Here is a 21,559-nt window from a genome sequence, read left to right as displayed (position 1 = left end):
ACAGAAAGTTTGAGCTCTGGAATGTTTGTTCACATGTTGCGTAAAGGCTGTATGATGTCATGATAACATCAGATCCGCTTACCAATCTGATGGCACTACTTTATTTGTACAACATTAAAACAAAACCCAACAGAAATGATGCCTCTTTTTTGCCACGATTTCAAGTGGTAAAGTCTCCAAAAGTGATTAACCATTATCCAAAAATCGTTTGAAATGAATGCACTGCATAATCAATTTGAAATGGAGTGATCTGATTGGAGCTACCAATATTTCGGTAGTGCCAAACTTTTTGTACATAGTTTCACCAGGCCCTTGCTTTTGAGGCCAGATGCCAAAAATAGTTGGGGAGGCCATGGCCTACCCGGCCCTGCAAGATCTTCATGAGGTAGACCACAGCCTGCTGCCAGTGATATTTCTCAGGCAGTAAGTGAAGCCAAAATTAACTTTAATTTATGTAGTGTTTTTGTGCATTTATTTTGTATAAAATAAAATTGTTTGAATTTAAAAAAAATGTTTCTACCTTATCACTGATGTGATCTCTAAGTAACAAAGGTGAAGAAGAAACCAAGGCTGAACCTGACCTTAACTTAACCTAATGCTAACTGAGGTTTGCCTGTTAAGGCTAATGACATCTTCCACTGTCTGTATGAAGGTAAGTTTATGATGAGTTCAAGGCGAGTTAGGGTTTGAGCAAGCATACCGACTTTAACATTAGCTCACCTCAAACTTACCATAAACTTACTTTCATACAACTAGTGTGTTTGATAGTCAAGTTAAAAATGATGGTAATGCCAGTAAAATAGCCATTTCATGCTCAAAGCCAGTGCCGGCACAATATCCACTTCGTAAATGTATGTATATATTGTATATTCAGCAATCATAGAGGAGATGATGCTGAATCTTCCTGAATGGTATTATTACTATTCTAGGTGGTAATGTTATTACTTTGCTGAGCAGAAGATCCTTGCTATTGGGTAGTACTTTTTGTTACCTCTTTTTCCAGAGAGCTGCCAGTAAAATCCTACTAGTAAAGTGCCAACTGTTCCTATCACTGGGAACAGAAGTTGGTGTATATCATCAAAATCCTGAAAACTCCCAAGGCTATACAGTGCAAGCACAGTTGTCAGAGCTACGATCACAATTACTGCAGAAAGTATCCATCCAAGTACATCAATTTTAAAGAATCTAAATCCTTTGTTGTTATTGTCTTGGGTACTAGAGTCCTCGTCTTGGAAGCTAAAGTCCTTGAGCTCAATGTTATAATTGTATTGGGAACTAGAGTTCTTCTTGTGCATAAAAGTGTCCATTAAAAGTAATATCACTCCATAAACAAAAGTTACAACCATCAATTCACCAGTAATAATAAGAAAAGTTTTTAATGGATCTTGGATGAATGCGAGTGTGACAAAAGGAGCAAAGAGTCCAAAACATGAAATGGATATTGAAGTTACACAACGCAACATGAGTTTACGGGGCTGCTTTTTATTACAACACCATACAACAATCAAGTATGCCACAGTCACACAAATTGCAAAAGTAATAACAACGGCTGAAGGAGTAGGAGCAGTTTCTTTCTGGAACACTTCTTCACGATATGCAATTGAGTTTGCAAAAGCAAATGCACGAAATGAAAGCATTAATATTAATGCTATAAAGGATGTGATGCCTTTTGCAAATTGATGAGGCTGTTTTAGGTTACTTAGCATTTCACTCTTAATCAATTTTGGAGTAATCTTTTCCTTAAGATCTTGTTTAGATTTTTTTAAAACAGGAAATATCCATGTATACGTTGTTAACAAGAGAAAGGCATACAGCAAACCGCTCAATATTTCCAAGAAAATCAGAACTGCATAAATTGTTCGATAGTGAACATCCTCCTCTGAATTACTTTGTGCCTGAAAGTAATACTTGCTGGCTAGATTAAGATCAAGGTCTTCAACATATCTTCCATGTGCATACATTCGGATCTGTGAAGAAAATATGACAATCAGTTGACCATTTTATAGACTACAAAGCATTTATTATCATAGACAGCAGTATATATGACCGGGCCTGTTTAAAAAAGAAATGTGGATACAAACTAGTACCGTATCATTAATGTTACATCAATTATCCTGGCCTACTTTACAAATTTGACAATAAATTTCCAAATTAAAACTATTCCACAAAATTTTTCACTGTCAAATATCTCTAACAATTCCATCTAACTAATTTTGTCTGTTGCAAGAGAAACACATCATTATTATTTTATACTTCCACCAGTTTCATCCACATAACACTTATAATCATTTTTTAAAGAATGATCAATGAATGGAACAACTTACTAACATTTATCCTCAACACAACTGACTATGACAGTTTCTCAACAAATTTACAATTACTCTTAATCAACAATTAACTGTATGTATATAGTATCCACTCCAAAACACCTTTGCTGTAAAAAAAAAGGTGCGTCCATGAAACTACAAGTACTTGTAAAACAGCTCAGTAATTGTAGAGAAAGACCTCATGAGAGTAAAAACAACTGGCAACTCAAAGAGCTGATATCTGGAGCGGCCAAGAATAAATCTTATCATACAACTAACTGCCATGGATTGGCTGTAAAATAGGTGCACCCATCAAAGTGAAAGTAACTGGTAACTGAAACAGCTGATATCTGAAGCGGCCAAGAATGAATGTTGACATACAATCAACTGCAATTAACAAAAATTTAACATTGAACCTTTATCATTCAGCTGTGTTCTATATTCACTGTATATAGCTGCATCCTAAATTAATTTCTTTTAGCTCTAATTGGCTGGTAATTTGGCTGCCTTTTTTGCTCTGTACACTATTATGAAAGGCGGCCAAATTACGAGCCAATTAGAGCTAAAAGAAATTAATTTAGGATGCAGCTATATACAGTGAATATAGAACACAGCTGAATGATAAAGGTTCAATGTTAAATTTTGTTAATTGCAATTGATTGTATGTCAACATTTATTCTTCGCCGCTTCAGATATCAGCTGTTTCAGTTGCCAGTTACTTTCACTTTGATGGGTGCACCTATTTTACAGCCAATGCATGGCAGTTAGTTGTATGGTAAGATTTATTCTTGGCCGCTCCAGATATCAGCTCTTTGAGTTGCCAGTTGTTTTTACTCTCATGAGGTCTTTCTCTACAATTACTGAGCTGTTTTACAAGTACTTGCAGTTTCATGGACGCACCTTTTTTTTTACAGCAAAGGTGTTTTTGGGGTGGATATCACTCATTTTGTCAGTGATAGGCTCACTGAGGGAACAACAAATTGTTACAAATTGATATTTGGAAATGAGCAAGTAAAATGTACCACCCCAAAAACACCTTCACTGTAAAAAAGGCGTGCCCAAGAAACTACAAGTACTTGGAACCCAATGTAAAAAAACAAAAAGAAAAAACAGCTCAGCTGAAGTGAAAAGTAACTGGTAACTTAAAGAACTGATATCTGAAGCGGTCAAGAATACAATTACTAAAGTTTAATCCATGCAAGAACACCTTGGCTATAAAACAGGTGTGTACATGAAAGTAACTGGCAACTGAAATGGCTGATATCTGAAGCGGCCAAGAATGAATGGTCATATACAACTAATTCAAAAATTTAACACTGATCCTTTGTAATTCAGCTGTGTTCTATATTCACTCTTGCTGCATCGTAAAGTAATTTCTTTTAACTCTAATTGGCTGGTAATTTGGCCGCCTTTTTTTGCTTTATTATACTGACTATTAAAAAAGGCGGCCAAATTACCAGCCAATTAGAGTTAAAAGAAATTACTTTACGATGCAGCAAGAGTGAATATAGAACACAGGTGAATTATAAAGGTTCAGTGTTAAATTTTTGAATTAGTTGTATATGACCATTCATTCTTGGCCGCTTCAGATATCAGCCATTTCAGTTGCCAGTTACTTTCATGTACACACCTGTTTTATAGCCAAGGTGTTCTTGCATGGATTAAACTTTAGTAATTGTATTCTTGGCTGCTTCAGATATCAGCTCTTTAAGTTACCAGTTACTTTTCACTTCAGCTGAACTGTTTTTTCTTTTTGTTTTTTTACATTGGGTTCCAGGTACTTGTAGTTTCTTGGGCGTGCCTTTTTTACAGTGAAGGTTTTTTGGGGTGGATATCACTCATTTTTGTCAGTGATAGACTCTACATTTGGTTTAAAAGGTAATTTTTTTGGAAATGAGCAATTAACATTAATGCAGAATATTATCTTGGAGAGTCAGTAAAATCCATACATAATAATGATTGTTTCATAACACCGTAAATTCGGAAGTATGAATTTACGGTGTAGTATGACTGTTCTATTAGAGTAAATCTATCTTTACTGCCTGCACATGACGAATATATCTCATATCTGTGCATGTTAAATGCTTCAGACACCTAATTAAACTTGCAAGTGCCTAATTAGTTCACAGTTGCTACACAGCTATAAATACATTTGTAATTGTTATCATCATAATTATTTATCATGTTATAACCATTTTTTAATATTTTGGTCACAACTTCAGGATTAGAGCAGCAGAGAAAGGAATAGAGGACTCAACCATCAAGACTTGTATATCGGAGATTGAACAGTATTGCGATGGACAATGCCAGTACCAACCCCTCAAGGGTGTTGCAGTACAGTATAGATACAAGACCAGAGCCTCGATCGTCACCTTTTGACTGTGGTCACAACTTCAGGATTGGAGCAGCAGAGAAAGGAATGGAGGACTCAATCATCAAGACTCGGGGAGATGGAATAGTATTGCCATGGACAATGCCAGCACTAACCCCTCAAGGATGTCACAGTGCAGTATCAATACAACCACTCCAACCAGTGCATAAGACCAGAGCCTTAATCATCACCTTTTGACTGAAATTTTTATACTTGAAGCAATTAAAACAAAACAGTTGTAGTACTTATACTTTCCTGAGGGAGCATGTCCCCAGAGTCCCAGACTCCCTTGCCTGTTCAGCAGAATAATAGGATTGAGCCTTACTACCACTTTCACCTTTATTCTTGGCCCAGATGTACATATCAGCAAAATAATACAGTAGTTGTAGATAATGCTAGTTAATGCCCCTAGCTATAGGCAGAGCTATAGGGGTGGGAATTTTCCCTACTATCACACTATCACAGTAGTTCTTCTCGCAGTTCTTTGCCTGGCCATCATCAACTGCTGTCAAAACATTAGTCTCGTCCGATCCCCCAGACCCTTCCTCAAGCATGCTTATCACACAAAAATAACTTAGTTTAGCAGTGCACAAACAATTATTGACAGCTTATACTATATTAAAGTACACTTACCGCATTGTTGAACCATGTATACCACCAGAATCCACCGGATTGACAACTAACACGTGATCTATTTAGGGGAAATCTCGTGGAAAGTCCCTAATTACCTTAAGCGGACACTCGTGACACGTGGTTTTAAATTGAATGGTTTAAGAATGTAAGTGGATGGTGAGGCGTACTTTAATCGGTTCGACTTTAATGAGAAACTCGAGCCCCTTGTGAGAAACTACATCGCTTGAGCAATGCTTGAAGAAGTAAGAGTCAAGAATACTGAGGGACTCTATGACATATGCCGGTCTTGAATGCTAACGAAACGAGGAGTGAAGTTTGTGCAACATGTCATATCGCCACACACTGATTCACCGTGTTTGTGCGATAGGGTTTTTGACCTGTCCACCAGATGTTGAAAGGAAATTCATTCCACCACATGTTGAAAGGAAATTCATTCCAACTTGTGAAGTTATTGATATACTCATTGTTGGGTCCACGGGGACATCGATGATCATTTACCAGTCAGCTGTAAGTAATTAATGTCACAACAGAAGGAAAGGAACCATTTCCATACCCCTATGGCATACTGATTTTCCAGATCAGTTTATGTACACTCAACCACAGAAATGTAGAACTTTGGTTGCAGGTGGAAAATAAACACCTTTTTACTCAGTTACAAGAGATTTACCCAGCTGGGATAAAATGTTGAAGTGAATGTCATTAGTACCAACTTGTTCATCAGGTATTGGACAATTCCAAGTGTCCAGATTATGCAGTTGTCCTCATGTTCAAGTTTACACGTTTAGGCAAGTTCCACAACATCCCGGCTATAATCTATTACTATATCAGTGTGGAATAATGCTTATATGATATTTTTCATATTCCAGGCTTTAGGTGTATTGTATTTAACACCTGCTTGTTGGTTTTTGCAGGCCATCTGGTCATACTGGTTTATCCACTAGCAGTTGAATGTGATCATGGTACATATGTAAGTTGAGACCACGCAAGAACAAAGATACAGGTGTCATGAATTTCAGGTCAGTTAACGTTCAGAGGAATTGTATTATTGCAATTGTTCTTTTTGTAGTTATCAATTATCAGTGACCAGTTTGTGATAGCGTACTTTTGTTTGACTAATGACCTAATTTTCTGGTTTACATGCTTACCCAACAGTTATGTTACTCACTTAACCTGCATATGGGATATATATTTTTTAGTTCATTTTGATTATCCATCCTTTATTGGTACAGCCTGGCATATTGATTTTTTGCACATTCTCTTTTTAATTCAGTGCCTGCTGGATTGTTTCGTCAGATATCGAAACAGGTGTCTTTGGTAGGTCAGTTTGCATGTGTGTTTAATTTAAGGTTGACTTCAGTGCCTGCTTATTCTTTTACAGGTCTCGGTATCGAGTGTCATGAATTTCAGGTCAGTTGACGTACAGTAGAATTGTATTATTACAATTGTTGTTTTTGTAGGTATCAATTATCACTGTATACTAGTGACATGGAGGGTGTAAATTTGCAGGTCAGTCTACTCAGATGTATCGGGCATAGTGTTGATGGGTTCAAACAAATATCCAGTGTAGACTGTAGTAGCATCAAGAGTGTTAATTTCCAGGTCAGTTTACATGTTGTGATGTTAGTGATTTTTTCCTAGTACCCAGATGTTAAGTGTATTGTATTTAATGCCCACCTGTTATGTTTTTAAATTATGGTATATCAGTGTAGACAGTGCAACAGTAAGCCTTCTGTGTTGTAGTAACTATTTGTTTCATAATTATGCTGTTGTCCCGGAATGGCACAATTTTTGGGCAACCAGTGTGAAGTCCAGTGGTACAAACATTGTATTATGACCAAGTTGTGATAACGTACTTTTGTTTGACTAATGTCCTAATGTTTAGGTTTGACATGCTTACCCAACAGTTATGTTATTCATTCACTTAGCCTGGGATATAATTTTTGTTCATTTTGATTATCCATGCTATTATTGATACAGCCCGGCATATTGATTTTTTGTACATTCTCTTTTAATTCAGTGCCTGCTGGATTGTGTCATCAGATATCGAAACAAGTGTTTTTGGTGTTGCGACCGATGTTCCAGGTCAGTTGCATGAGTGTTTAATTTAAGGTTAACTTCAGTACCTGCTTATTCTTTTACAGGTCTCAGTATCGTCATGCTGACATACAAGAAATCATCACTATTGTTGGAACTATTTTTAGTCAAGTCTTGATGTGATGTTAATTAATGTTGTTACACATTGTTGTATGTTTACCATATGGCAAGAAATTTTCATGGCCATCATGAAATTTGAATATTGTGTAAGTTGTGTGGAACAACCCCAACTCATACATGGTCACTGGCAAACCACGAGCCACAACACCACCAACCACATCCGAGCAATCCATTACAAAATTTTGTTGCACCATTTGTGTGTGCATAATACTTAATGAAAGCCACAACACAAGCTACATGGTACACACTACATAGAGGTGGTAACCCCTAAAGGCTTGTTACCTTTTGTATTCACCTTACCGGCCTTTGTGGTTAATCTATCAAAAATTACATGTAAATAGAGAATTGAAGAGTATGCTTAAAGCACCTTCGCTAGTGATTTTGTTCTTCACACCATAAGACAACTGTCGATTTATAAACGCTCGCATGGGGTGTGGCACTAAATCGAATTTAAAAGATTTCTGCTTAAAACGCCATCCCTAGGGAACTTAGGGTTCAGCACGCTGTCACAACTTGTTTATCAGGCATTAGAGTTTGTGTCCACGTCATGTCTTTAAAATTTATTGTAGGGAATAGAGGTTTGATTGAAGAAAATACGCGTATAGGCAAACCAGGATTGGATAATGTCAGTGCTAGATGGACTATACAAACACGGCTATGTTGACTGGTATAACGTGACAGTAGTTGTAACATAAGGTAGAGAAATAAAGTGAAATATGCCTATTTTTTATTTTGCGATGGTTACTTTTTTATTTTAGTGAGGTCCCAAGAAAACTATGATGATGATGATGACGACTCCTAAAGATGTTTTTATTGCGTAACACAATACAAATCTATTGAGAGATGTTGCATAATCTGGGACTAATATTGCGAAACCGGCCCTACACGTAAATAACTCACAGTAGTGGCCGCACGTCTTTTAATTGGGCGTGCACTTTGTAGTTTCTTAGCCGCGTGACTCACTACCGTGAGTCTTGATAATTAAAATATCTTGGGATGCACCTGTTGATTATTTTCATCTTTTTTACAGTGTTATAAAAGGCATGGATAACTATTGACTGTTTTATTACACCAGAAGTATGAATTTGAATACACTGACTTTTCTATTAGAGTAGATCTATCTTTATAATGTGATATTCTTTTACTACAGTATTTACAATTTCTCATATCTGCATGTGGTAAATGCTTCAGACACCTTATGCTCAAATGTTTGTATAATTGTCAAGTGCCTAATCAAACAGTTCAAAGTTACTACACAGCTAGCTTTTGACTGTTCTATTAGAGTAGATTTATCTTTATTGTGACATTCAATACAGTATCTCACATCTGTAGTAAATTAATCATACTTCAGGCACCTTATGCATGCTCAAAATTAAGCTAGCATAATTAGCAAGTCATGGATGTCTAAATAGTTCATGGTGTTCTTATTTTGTGTTGCTGGATTCACAATCACTGAAGACTTGTGGATTTTCTAGGTCACATTATAGAAGATGTAGAGGCTGAAGGTAAAGCGATAAGGCATCAGATAATTCAGCAATAAAACTTAGCTATAGAGCTACCTCATGCACATTTCTCATAGTACTTGGATGTATATATCGAGCAAACAAATGTAATGATATAGATTGCATGGATACACAACTTGAATGATAGCTAAAATAATATTTATTTTTACTATAGAGAGTCCTTAAATAGTTAATTAATTAATTAATTATTTTCATATAACCATTTGTAACATTGTGGTCACAGCTTCAGGATTGGAGTAGCAGAGAAAGGATTAGAGGACTCATGATCAATCATCAAGACCTGGGGAGATGGAAACAGTACTGCACACCCAAAAGGACATCAGAGTATAGTATATGCAACCAGTGCATGAGACCACAGCCTTGATCACCACTGAAATTAAACAAACTTTCAAACTAGCTTGATGTAGCAATCAACTTAAAACTAAAAGTTGCAGTACTTATGCTTTGCAGAGGGAACATGCCCCCATGCAGACTTCCTTACCCATTCAGAAGAATAATAAGCCACCTTATCATCATTGCATGTTTTTATTTATATCAAATACTGTGCGAACCTCCCAAAATGGAGTATCTATATGCACAGATACAAACAATTACACAAAATTTATACAGCAGCTAGGTTAATACAAAAATATTTCAATACTCTCTTCTTAAAATCTTCTACATTTGTTGCTTCAATAACTGTAACTGGTAAACTGTTCCACATTTTAAGAGTTGAGGAGAAAAGGATAAACATCAAGGTGAGCTTGCAACAGGGGTGGTGGAGCAGGTCAAAGATTGAGGGGGCCAGGCCAACTGTAAGTTGAAGACCAAAAAAAAAAGGTCACAGCCTGCTGACAATAGCTGCTCTCCGCCAATTATACCTCCTTATTTATAACTACACATACATAGCTAAGTAGCTTGCTACACTGCTTCTCTGGATGCTGTGACTGCTCTATTAGAGTATCCATTCCTAACTGTTCTATTAGAGTATTTCGATCTTTTCTTGCAAACAGTATCCCATAAAAGTGGGGGACCATGGCCCCCCTCCACCGCCTATGCTTACAATCAGTGTTGGAATCTTTGTGAATGCAACTATCCTGGCCTCTACATCAGTAGGGACCTTAGCTACCACTTTTATCTTTGCTCTGGTGCCCCTGATGTATCAGCAACATACAGTAGCTGTAAGATAAAGCCCCTATATATAACCACAGCTAGGGTGGAATTTACTCCTACTGACTATCACAGTTCCTCTCGCATTCTTTGCCCCACAATAACTGCATGCTGTCAAACCATATGGTCAAACCATCACACAAATGATTTTAGCCGGCAGCGCACAAACAATTCTTGACAGCTTATAATAATACTATTATTAAAGTACACGTACCGCATTGTGACAATTCAAGTATCACGTGGTCTATTTAGGGGACGTCTCTTGGAAAGTCCCTGTAGCACCTCAAGTGTAAACACGTGATGTACGGTTTAAAATTGAATGTTTAATGACAGTCCAAGTCGAGACAGAGAAGTAAAGCCATAGTACTAATAAGAAGCATTTTTTGGTATTGAACTGGATTTCAGTGGTGAGGTGCACTTTAGACTAATTGTAACGCGATGCGGCACACCGCTTGAAGGATAAGAGAATGGAACAAGGAATGAAGAAAGATAAAGTTGGTGTGTAAAGTGTCACATTGCCACACACTGAATAACCGCATTTATGTGATAGGTTTTTTTAGAGGTGTGCAGTGCAAATTCACTGAAAAGTTCTAAGTAGACAGCAGCACAATCCTCATGGCGGGATTGTCGACAAGGCAACTCGTACCACTTGCCACTTACATCGTCAGAAGTCTGGGAACTTTGGCTGCAGGTGGAAGAAGTAGGCAAATGTAACATGTGTAATGTTTGTATGTACTCATTTACACTGCATACTGGCCTAACCTAAATTAATGTATAGTGCAACCTGTCTAATCAGGTCTCTGTAATCACCTGTTAAAACCAGCCAACTTGTAAATCCCCAAAAGCATCATTTGTGCAAAAAGTGACAGATTTCAGGTGTAATGTATTCAATGCCCATTTGTTGGTTTTTACAGGCAATCTGGTTCTGGTCATAGCATGCAGTTCACCACTAGCAGTAGCAGTTAAAATAATTAGATGTGGTCATGGTACATACATAACTTGGAACCAGGCAGAAACTGAGTCATGAATTGCAGGTCAGTTTACATAAAGAGGAATTGTAGCATCTTGTGTGGTCTTTTTTGCAGTTCTAAAATCAAGAGTACATAGACTGTAGTGACATCAAGGGTGTTGTGAATTTCCAGGTCAGTCTACATACTAAGGAATGTAGTCGTTTATTATCTCAGGTGTTTTCTGAATTTCCAGGATCATCCACTAGCAGTAATAGTAGTAGTTGAATGTGGTCATGGCGCGTACATAACTTGGGAACTAAGATCAAAGATTCAGGTCGGTTTACATACAGAGGAATTTTATTAGTGTTCCTTTTGTAGCTCTCAATTGTCAAGTGTACGTGGACTGTAGTGACATCAAGGACATTGTGGATTTCCAGGTGAGTCTGCTTACTTATCCAGAATGAAGTTTGGTTTAAATGAAACACAAGGAGAGAACTTAAAAGTTGCTGTTTACCTATTTGGTGGCTTGTTTGTTCTACTAATAATAACTAACACTTGGTTGCTAGGTGATAATGCATATTTACAGCCTAGGGGAGTGACCATGAGTGCTCTGTAGTGAATTCCCCCTCTGCCCACTAAACTACACCACTGATAGCAATCACATTACTTGTATTTAGTAGCATGTAGTCACTAGTAGCATGCATTTCTTACTTGCAGATATTTCTGAGATATGGACAGTAGTATGTACCAGACTGCAGGGATAAGAGAGGTTCTACTATACCCAAATTTTAGGTGCATTGTATTTAATGCCCGCTTGTCAATTTTGCAGGCTATCTGGTCATAGTGGTTTATCCACTAGTGGTTCATGGTATGTAACTTGGAACCTGGCAGGAGCTAAGATCAGAGTGTTGAGAATTTCAGTTAACAGCGGAGTTGTGTGTTCACTTCTGTACTTCAGTCTATTTAACTCTAGTGATATCAAGGGTGTCGTGAAAATTCCAGGTCAGTCTGTGTACTAAAGAATACTGTATTATCTCATGTTTCCTGAATTTCCAGGATAAGGCATACTGTTATGATGGGACCAAACTAATGCCCAGGTCAGTTAAAATGTTGTGTATTTTCATAGTATCCAGATTTTAGGTTAATGCCCGCCTAACAGTTTTTACAGACCATCTGGTTTACATGTTAGCAATTGGATATGGTCATGGTGTGTAATTTGGGAACAGACAGCAACTGAGATCAAGTGAATTTCAGGATTGTTGACAAGGTGTATGGATCAACCAAGTACCAAATAGTCGTGGCTCTCTTATCATTTGCCACTTACATCATCATCATCACTTTTGGTGTTAATTATTTGATGTGATGTCTATTAAATTTTTGTTACATGTTGTAATACCATTGTTATATATGTTTAGCTACTGTAAGGCAAAAAATTTCATGGATTTCGCAGCCATCTTATCTGCAATTAGAATCGCCTCATTTTCTGTTTGTAGCTGTCATGGCAGTTTCGCACGTCCATGGCAGTTTCACTCTTCCACAAAGCACTAATTAAGGTGGAGCTTGTGTTGTGGCTTTCATTATGTACATACTGTACAACAACACCTTTTTGTCTGAAATGTGGTTTGTGACTGTACATGAGGTTTGGTCATTCCACACAACTTGCAAAATCAGTAATTCTTGTATGGTGCATGGCACTAAATGGAGTCTTAACTTATGATTTGCAGCTTCCCTAGTGTCTGTACGTTCTCTACGCTTTCACACCTTGTTTATAAGACATCTGCCGATTATAAATGCTCGCACGAGGCCTGGCACTGAATGGAGTCAAAAAGATTTCTGCTTAAAACGCCTTCCTAAAGTAACTAACGGCTCTGCACACTTTCACAACTTATTTGTCAGACATTAGGGCCTGTGTCCACATCGTGTCTTTAAAAGTTATTGTAAGGATTAGAGGTTTGAACGGAGAAAATATGCATAGAGGCGATCCAGTACTAGATAATGTTAGTGCCAGATGGACTGTAGAAACACGAGTGTATTGAGTGGTATAATATGACGATAGCTGAAACACACGGTGAGAAATTGAGTGAATTATATCTAAATACGCTTTTTAAGAGGTTGCGACAAGAAAACGATGACACCAAGTTTTAAAAAAATCACAAAACGCAGTATAAACCTATTGAGAAAGGTTGCACAATTCAGGGCTAATATTGCAAAACCGTTCCTACACGTAAATAACTCACAGTAGTGGCCGCGCGTTTTAATTGTGACATGCGCTTTGTAGTTTCTTGGCCGCGCGACTCACTACCGTGAGTCTTGATTTATGTGCCATACTTTGTCTTGCACTATAACATCTTTTCTAAGTTTGTATATCTTTTGGTATATATTTCGAATGCTATGATATCTGTAGTATAATATGTTAATACTATGGTGTGCCGTTTGTTTCAAAATTATACCTATATAATTTATTTTGATGGGTTGATTTTCTGCAAGAACCAACTCATTTGTTTGGTGTGCCATTTGTTTCAAAATTATGCCTCCTTTGATGGGCCGATTGCAAAAATCGGCTCGGTTTTAGTATGGTGTAAAAATGGACTCAGTTTTTTATAACACACATAAAAACCAACTAGGTTATTGAAGTTAAAAGGCACATAAAAATTGACTTGGTTTTTGTAGCTAATTTGCAAAAATCAACTCGATTTTTGTAACTAACTTGTAAAATTCGACTAATACTTTTGTAACACGCAAAAAAATGATCCAGTATATAAAAGCATGCAAAAATATCGACTCGGTATTTGTAGCTGACACATAAAATTACAATAGCTGCCTTCCTGTACTCTGGTTTCAGAGACTTTGAGTGAGTGTCTTGTGATAAAATGTTAAAGGTCAGTCAAGGAGAGCCACAGATGGCAAGTGAAGAAGACAAGGTAGCAGAATTGAAAAAAAGATGTAGAACATTTTGTGAGGTACAGTAGCTTGCTAGCTTCACGCCCTGAGGGTTCAGTGTGTTGAACCTAAGCAAACATTTTACTGCTATGGTTATAATAAGTCAGTGTTAAAGTATTCTTGTGTCTGTTGCAGATGGCTTGCATACTGGATGATCTCAACTACACATCACTGAGAGACTGCATGTGAGCAGCAAAGCGGGAGAAGGTAAACATGCAGATTAGTTCATAACAAGTACCTATCTAACGTCTTCAGTCCATTGTTACCAGTTGCTGATCACTTTCAATATTGTAGTCGCTGTACCCTGCATTGCTATTGCTCAACAAAACATACTATCTTCCTTGACACTCCAGTAACCTTTGGGCACAACATAGCCAGAATACATGGTGTCGTTCATCTTTTGCCAACACATCAAGATGTCAACTATCTACTACCTAACATTATTTTCAATTCAGGGCTGCTGAATGGTGGAATCACTTACCTGAAGAATTTATCATTGAAACACATACCTACTTTATTCATTTGTTATACTAGACAACCAGTGATCAGGGGCAGATCCAGGATTTTGCTAAGGGGCAGGTAGAATTCACTCCACAGTGTGCGAAGCACACTCTGCGAAATGTGAAGCATGAGCTTTCTAGGGGGGTCTGGGGGCATCCCCCCTCCAAGGAAATTTTGAAAATTTAATAATCTGAGCTTGAAATTTTGACTGAAATTTATTGATAGTTCAAACACTGGAAGATACTGAGTTAAAAACTAAAATTAGTATAAAGGCCCTAAGAAAATTTAACATTCTGAGATTGAATTTAGTGGTAATTTTGACTGAAATTTGTTGATAGTTCAAACACTGGATGATATTGAGTTAAAAATCAGAATTAGTGTAAAGGCCTAGGAAATTTTGAAAAATTAACATTCAGAGATTGAATTTAGTGACAATTTTGACTGAAATTTGTTAAAACTTTCAAATACTGGAAGATACTGAGTTAAAAACCATGCAGAATTAGTTTAAACTGCTCCCTAATGAAATTTTGAAAACTTAACATTGTGAGATGATTTTGACTAAAATTTGTAAATTTTTATGAAAATTAATGCTAGAGGCATGAATGCTACTGAGCTGTAGTAGTTAAAAGTCTATAAAGAAATTTTGAAAAAACGACTTTGAGAATGATTTTGTTGCTAATTTTGGCTGAAATTAAGTTAAAATTTTTAGAATTAGCATAAGGTCCCCTACACAAGCATCACAAAAAATTTAATCATACAAATCCTGGCATTTGATGTGCAGCTGCATCTCCAGAGAATTTCTATAGTCACTAGGGGTGTGGATAGAGTTATTAACCATATCAAAACTTGTGTAAGATATTCCGGATTTCCGAATGGGTTAAGCCCGTTTCGTATAAAATAACAGTCTTCTAAACAAGACACCATAACTTCTGCATACTCTGGTTGACAGACACAAAGTTTGGTTTATCAGATTCCTTGATGAAAGGCGATTCAATTCATGTGTAAGTTCTTTGTGTAGTAACTAAGGGGAAGCCAAAAAGGAGCCTTGTACCACGAAATTTCCATGTTCAGAATGCCCGTAAAAACACATGTTTTTCAACAAATCTCTGTAAACTAACTTGTTTAACAATTTGTACGGTTGGAGTCTTATTAAGCATCCTTTACTTCGTAGAATGATACCAAATTTAGCAAATTTGGTTGAGGATAACAACTTGTAAATTGGGATTTTTCCGCCGAGATAATTAAATTTTCCAATAGGTTAATGTATTGAGCGCATATTGTCGTCATCATCAGTAAATAACCGTCACTATGGCGACATTTTCCCGTTTGTACGGTCAGCAATGGATAGAGAAATCCAAGGGCTTTCTTTTATTGTATGGTGTGCTGTAGAGATTTTGTGAGTTAAAGGTTGTAAATTAGTGTTTTTGTATGTAGTGTAAAATACATGTATTTTGCATTGGACAACAAATGACAAGGACTGATGAGATTTTATAATCAGCCTGTTTTTACCAACTTGAGGTTTCAAAAAAGATAATAAACAGATATTAGATTTATTTAATGCATAATTCTTAATTTTTAAGGGTTTAACCCAGTGTTTTGAAAACTTTTAATGTTGACCATCTGAAAATGCTTGATTTGACAAATCCCATACATATGTTTTGATATGCTCAATTTAGAACAGGTGTTTTAGTTATCTAAAATGACAAACAGTGTTTATAATTATGTTACTCTTGACTGTTTTATTAGAGTAAATGACTGTTCTATTAGAGTATTTCAGTCTCTAAACATAGAGGGTGCTCTATCTCACCTTGTTCCCCTTGTGCTATGTCAATATGGGTAACAATTTGCTACAGACACATTTAGTATATTACACATAGTCATAAACTGCATAAAAAATGTTTGAATTGTGTTCAATAAGCAACACTATTAAAAAATTCTGAAGGGGGGTACTGATGCATCCAGGGGGACCAGCCCAAAAAATATCAAGCACACATGTATCAAGATATGTACATAAAAAGTACGCATATAGCTAGCTACATACAATCTTACACTTACTAGATATGTTAATCGTGCCAGTAGATCTCTTTGAGAAGTCTCCTGTATACAAGGCAGTCTCAAAGTGACACTTCCTTCATGTACACTGATGGAGAATAGTGATAGCCACGACAGTGCCCTAGGTCCAAGAAGAAAAACTGGCGAAGTGCTCCAAATGTAACTCCGTTCAATAGAAACACAACTACTGTTACTCGAATCACTTGATGGTATCTGAAACTCGTATGTTATTATGATGTATTTGGTGGGGTCTTTGCCAGTTCTGTAGAAACTACGAGCAAGTGTAGCGATCTGTTCGTCGTCACCTCTGAGAGATGCTTCTAAATCTTCATAATTGCTGATACAGGATCTGGCTTCTTCGAAGTAACGACAATTTAGAGTGGCGTTAGAGGTAGTGTTTTGTGCATTTGACCGTGAGGCGACAACAGCCACAAATACTACGAACAACAGCAGGCGCCGATCACACAAATACCCGAACAGATAAGTCGTCCCTATATTCATGATCCGGAGCCGCCGTCAAGGGGCGTGTATACGAAATTTTTGGAGGGTGGAGACTTGTAACTACCATGTCTTCCCGCCAGTTGGTTTAAATTTGCCCATTCGAGTAAACATTCGCGGCCGCCCTTTTTATTATCGATGGTATTGCCATAGATAGGTAGGATTTTATTTTTTTATTTTATTTTTAAACGTAACCCAATAGAAACAACAAATTAAACATACAAAGAAAGGAGGGGAAAAAATACAATAAGAGTTACTGCTTAATTAATGGGAGTCTTGACTCTACTTGAATGAGGTCAATTGGTGCTGATCCTAAAGAGTGGCCAAAGGAGCCCTTTGAGGATCTAGAACCCCTCAGACATCTAATTGCTGACCTCAGAAGTGAAAAGGACAAGCAGCACCGGATCCACCCCATTACAGCAGCATAATTTGAATCCCATTTACCTGAAAGCAAGGAAGCAAGGGATTTGTAAAACATGGTTGCTTCGTTAGCCATTCCTCCTGTGGCTGAAAAGATTAAAGGAGTAAAGGAACTCTGTTCAACTTCACGTATGCGAGCTTCATATGAACGCTTCTTACACAATTCATGTTTTCTGTAAATGGCACTGGCACTGGTGGTACGATTACTAGGAGCGTGTGGGTTAAAGACTTTAACATCAATGTAAGTTTTCTCACAACGGCCACCCCAAAAACCATTGGCTGAAATATCTAGTCGAGCACCATCTTTGATGTTTGAAGAGGCTAAGGTGAACTGCTCACCAGTAATAGGTTGTAAATGTGGTTCAACATCCACCTCATGGCAGACCTCAGTAAGTAAGCTTGCTGTTAAGTCACGGATCTCGTTGTGATGGATAGAAGGGAAGCCACCCTTGGGACAAGTAAAGGAATGTTCAACAGTGAACTTAGTTCCACAGGCGCAATGTTGAGGAAGCCTGGCAGGATCCCATCCATATCTAAGCGCAACAGCGTCGTGGAAGGCAGTTTTGTGAAGAGAAAAATTGTACTCCTGCAAAGGCAGAACAGATAACCAATTTGAAGCTCCCTTTTCAGAAGCTAGTTCAATTGATCTCTTTAGACTGGTTGTAGCCCCTTCTAGTAAAGATGCTTTGTTAGAAGATGTCATGGAAAATTTCATGCAATATATTTCATTTTTTATTAAAAGTTGTTCACCACGAATATCACTTGAGAAAGTGCTGGTTTGAGATAACAGAAGGGATTGCAGAGGCTTGGTAACTTTGTTAGAGGCGGTAAACTCAAAAGCACACATTCTGATAGGGTTGATAATACCCATACCGCCAATCCTAGTGGGAAGAGCCAAAAAGTCTCTATCTAGATCACTGGGTGGTAGATGGCCAGTTACTGCAGGAATGAAGCTGTGTCTAATACAATCCTCAAGTGGGTGAAAAAGATCATCAACATTAGGTATAGTACGAGCAACAAATATCCTAGTCCATGTGTAAAGGCAGAGTAAGCCGCATGGGGCTGGGTGATGGCAAAAGATGATAACAACTTTAATTCACTAATCCAAGTGGTGATTTTATTAGAAACATACTGTGCAACAAAAGCAGTAGATCCAATAGCAGCCCCAAGATGAGGCCGTCCATCCGGCTGTGGTTACATTGACACAAGTATTGGCAAAAAGCAATTGAGCATGTTTCATGCAGGTACTGTTCTTTGACAACAAGCCAAGTCTTAGATGCGTTCGGAAAATAGCCAAAATGTGATCCAAGTAATGAAAGCTGGTCCCACCACAGACGCAGACGCAGATGTGTCTGTTGGGACATTATTGACTACGATAGTGATGATATTGAGCTGTCCTGGTCACAATGGAAAGACTTGTTTTTCTCAGCTGTCAATTATGTTGTTCCTACTGTTCGATGGAATAAGCGAAAGACAAAGCATTGGTTCTCAGAGTCTACCATCAAATTAATTCATAAGAAGAAGCAACTTTATCGTGAATACAAGCGTTCAGGTAGCTCAGTCACACTAAAGAAGTACAAATCTATCAGTAACTTGGTTCGTTTGAAATGTCGTCAGGACACCATAAATCATTCTAATTTAGTTTGTCAACAGAGTCATTCTAACCCTAAGCAATTCTGGAGGTGGATTAATACAGTGAAAGGCTATCGTAACCCCATCCCTCCACTTCATGACTCTGGTAATACAGTTACAAAAGATCTTGACAAAGCATCATTATTCAATCAATATTTTTGCTCCGTTTTTACTAAAGAAAATACTTCAAATCTTGATTCGTTAATTCCTGACTCTCCGCATCCAACCATTATTGACTCAATCCAAATTACACCAGATGAAGTCCACACTGAACTGAGCCGACTCAATATTAGCAAAGCCTGTGGTCCTGATAACATTACTCCTTTTCTATTAAAAACTGCTGCTGATTTTATTTGTGTTCCTCTCTGCAATCTGTTTAACAAATCATTATCAACTGGCATTCTCCCTTTTGACTGGATCTCTGGCAACATTGTTCCTATACACAAGCGTAATGATAAACATAATCCCTGTAATTATCGACCGATTAGTCTTACTTCAGTGATAATGAAAGTTTTGAGCGTATAATACATCGTCATTTAGTTTCTGCCTTGGAACACCACCATCTGCTCAGTCCTTCACAATCTGGTTTTCGGAACAAGAGATCTACTGTAACACTTTTGACTGAAGCTGTTGACGATTGGTCTCTGGGCCTGGAGCAACGAAGTACTATTCACTGCTTGTTACTGGATTTTTCCAAGGCTTTTGATTCAGTGCCGCACGAACGCCTTCTTCTAAAGCTGAGTTCTTTGGGAATAAATGGAAAGGTGCTGTCATGGCTAAGATCTTTTCTCACATACAGAAAACAAAGAGTGGTGATCAATGGTGCGTATTCTGATTGGGCCAATGTTACTTCTGGGGTTCCCCAGGGAACTGTGTTAGGCCCTCTCTTGTTCTTGTTGTATGTTAATGATCTAGACTCTGTCGTAAAGAACTCTAAAATTAAACTTTTTGCTGATGATGTATTGCTTTATGCCCCAGCTAATACCCAACAGGAATGTTCTGCTCTTCAAGATGATTTGACTGCAATTTCCAACTGGACGAATTGTTGGCAGCTGAAATTAAATATTGTGAAATGTGAAGCACTGGCCATCACAAACAAATGGAAACCTGTTAATTTCACTTATTATATTAATGGTCAATCAATTTTGTGGAACAATCCTGTCAAATACCTTGGTGTGCTAGTTGATGGTAAATTGAGTTGGTCCAAGCACTGCAGGTATGCGATTAATAAGGCCACCAAGTCCTTAAACTGTTTAAGGCGTTCAATGTTTGGATGCAGCTGTGTGGCCAAGTGTGCGGCGTACAAAGCAGTTGTATGCCCAACTCTGGAGTATGCTGCTGTTGTGTGGTCTCCACATACCAAGGGAGATATTAAATTGCTTGAATCTTTGCAAAATAGGGCAGCACGTTGGATTTGTGGCAGTCGCTGGAGTCCACGGACCAATTCATGGACTGTATCTTCAAGTGATTGCTGCTCTCAGCTTAATCTCCCTACCCTTGAATCAAGACGTCAGTACCTTTCTATTTCTGTCCTCCATAATATTTATCACCAACGTACATCCATCAAGTTTAATTGTCACTGTAAATTTAATTCAATTTCATCTACTAGAAGTCATCACTTGTCAATAAACCCACCACAGTCAACCATCAACTCTCGCTGTTACTCGTTCTTTGTTAACACTGTCTTTCTGTGGAATTCTGTACCATTAACCATCCTCAATGATCCAAATCCAAAATCCTTCCGGCATTCATTATACCATTATGTGTGTTTTAATTGATGTTTTTGTATTGTTGTGCAGTTTTGTAATTATTTGTTTGTTGTATATTTTTGTAGTTGTAGTGTTCTTTTTTGTGGCTGACACCTTGTACAGGCTTTGCCTTTTGTGTATGCCTTCCATTGTGGTAAATTTGATAATAATAATAATAATAACTTCACCACAAGCACTTGCGTCATCTGCATACCGTGCCTGAGTGACATTGTTAGGTAATCTACGAATAAGAGGTATTGTAGACAAGGCGTAAAAAGGCATAGCAAGGGGGTCCCCTTGAGTAGTCCCTTCGTTGGAATAAATAACATCACCATCAACATATAATGGTGCTGGAAAACGATGTGTTGATTAGAATGGTCGAAAAAGCAGGGCATGTATACTGGATGTTTTGCAATGCTACTGCCCTGTTAAGTGAATTAAAAGCATTTATAATACGATGTGTCTAGAGCTCCGGCAGCCGGAGGTGGTTTGCCAATGCTACAGCTCCGTCAGTTCATCACGTGCCATAGATACTAAGCGGGGCGCCGTATCAGTAGCCTTAGCACCAATGGTGCTGCGTACTTTCTGTTGAAGACCACCAATACTTCGTACTTGAGGCCAG

At 37.7% G+C, this 21,559-nt stretch overlaps 2 protein-coding genes and 1 long non-coding RNA gene across 18 annotated transcripts in view; 2 read left to right on the top strand and 1 right to left on the bottom strand.

Moving 5' to 3' along the window:
• The window catches only part of LOC136238564 (uncharacterized), a 29,700-nt gene extending 12,476 nt beyond the window's left edge, over positions 1-17,224 (bottom strand). For both annotated transcript variants that reach the window (XM_066029118.1, XM_066029119.1), the window contains exons 1-2: positions 16,643-17,224; positions 992-1,967 (exon numbers count right to left, since the gene is read on the bottom strand). In XM_066029118.1, coding sequence (XP_065885190.1) covers positions 992-1,967; positions 16,643-17,140 — 1,474 coding nt within the window. In that variant the 5' untranslated portion in view covers positions 17,141-17,224. The remainder of the gene's footprint in view (positions 1-991; positions 1,968-16,642) is intronic.
• On the top strand, positions 5,223-7,676 carry LOC136238565 (uncharacterized). Of its 14 annotated transcripts, XM_066029122.1 has the most exons (8): positions 5,223-5,623; positions 5,678-5,817; positions 6,222-6,326; positions 6,581-6,624; positions 6,689-6,717; positions 6,817-6,909; positions 7,328-7,392; positions 7,452-7,675. In XM_066029122.1, the coding sequence occupies exons 3-8, from the start codon at positions 6,316-6,318 to the stop codon at positions 7,525-7,527; spliced, it is 318 nt and encodes a 105-aa protein (XP_065885194.1). In that variant the 5' UTR covers positions 5,223-5,623; positions 5,678-5,817; positions 6,222-6,315; the 3' UTR covers positions 7,528-7,675. The 14 variants fall into 14 exon arrangements, 8 of the variants coding, with proteins under 8 accessions (XP_065885194.1, XP_065885193.1, XP_065885192.1 ...); XR_010693037.1 differs by lacking the exons at positions 5,223-5,623; positions 5,678-5,817; positions 6,817-6,909 and adding exons at positions 5,828-6,095; positions 6,768-6,816 and having other exon boundaries at positions 6,377-6,624; positions 7,452-7,676; XR_010693034.1 differs by lacking the exons at positions 5,223-5,623; positions 5,678-5,817 and adding an exon at positions 5,828-6,095 and having other exon boundaries at positions 6,377-6,624.
• Positions 10,492-12,626, top strand: LOC136238451 (uncharacterized). 2 transcript variants are annotated; one of them, XR_010692992.1, is made up of 10 exons: positions 10,492-10,690; positions 10,747-10,896; positions 11,111-11,230; positions 11,282-11,338; positions 11,400-11,480; positions 11,525-11,583; positions 11,864-11,915; positions 11,976-12,148; positions 12,203-12,243; positions 12,287-12,626. It is a non-coding gene; the product is annotated as an uncharacterized lncRNA (long non-coding RNA). The 2 variants fall into 2 exon arrangements; XR_010692991.1 differs by having other exon boundaries at positions 10,492-10,694.
• Positions 17,225-21,559: the final 4,335 nt, after the last annotated feature.

The sequence above is a fragment of the Dysidea avara genome, chromosome 11 (genome assembly GCF_963678975.1).
Source record: "Dysidea avara chromosome 11, odDysAvar1.4, whole genome shotgun sequence".
Lineage (NCBI taxonomy): Eukaryota > Metazoa > Porifera > Demospongiae > Dictyoceratida > Dysideidae > Dysidea > Dysidea avara.
The sequence above is the reverse complement of the archived record's forward strand: the minus strand, read 5'-3'. Positions and strand labels throughout refer to the sequence as shown.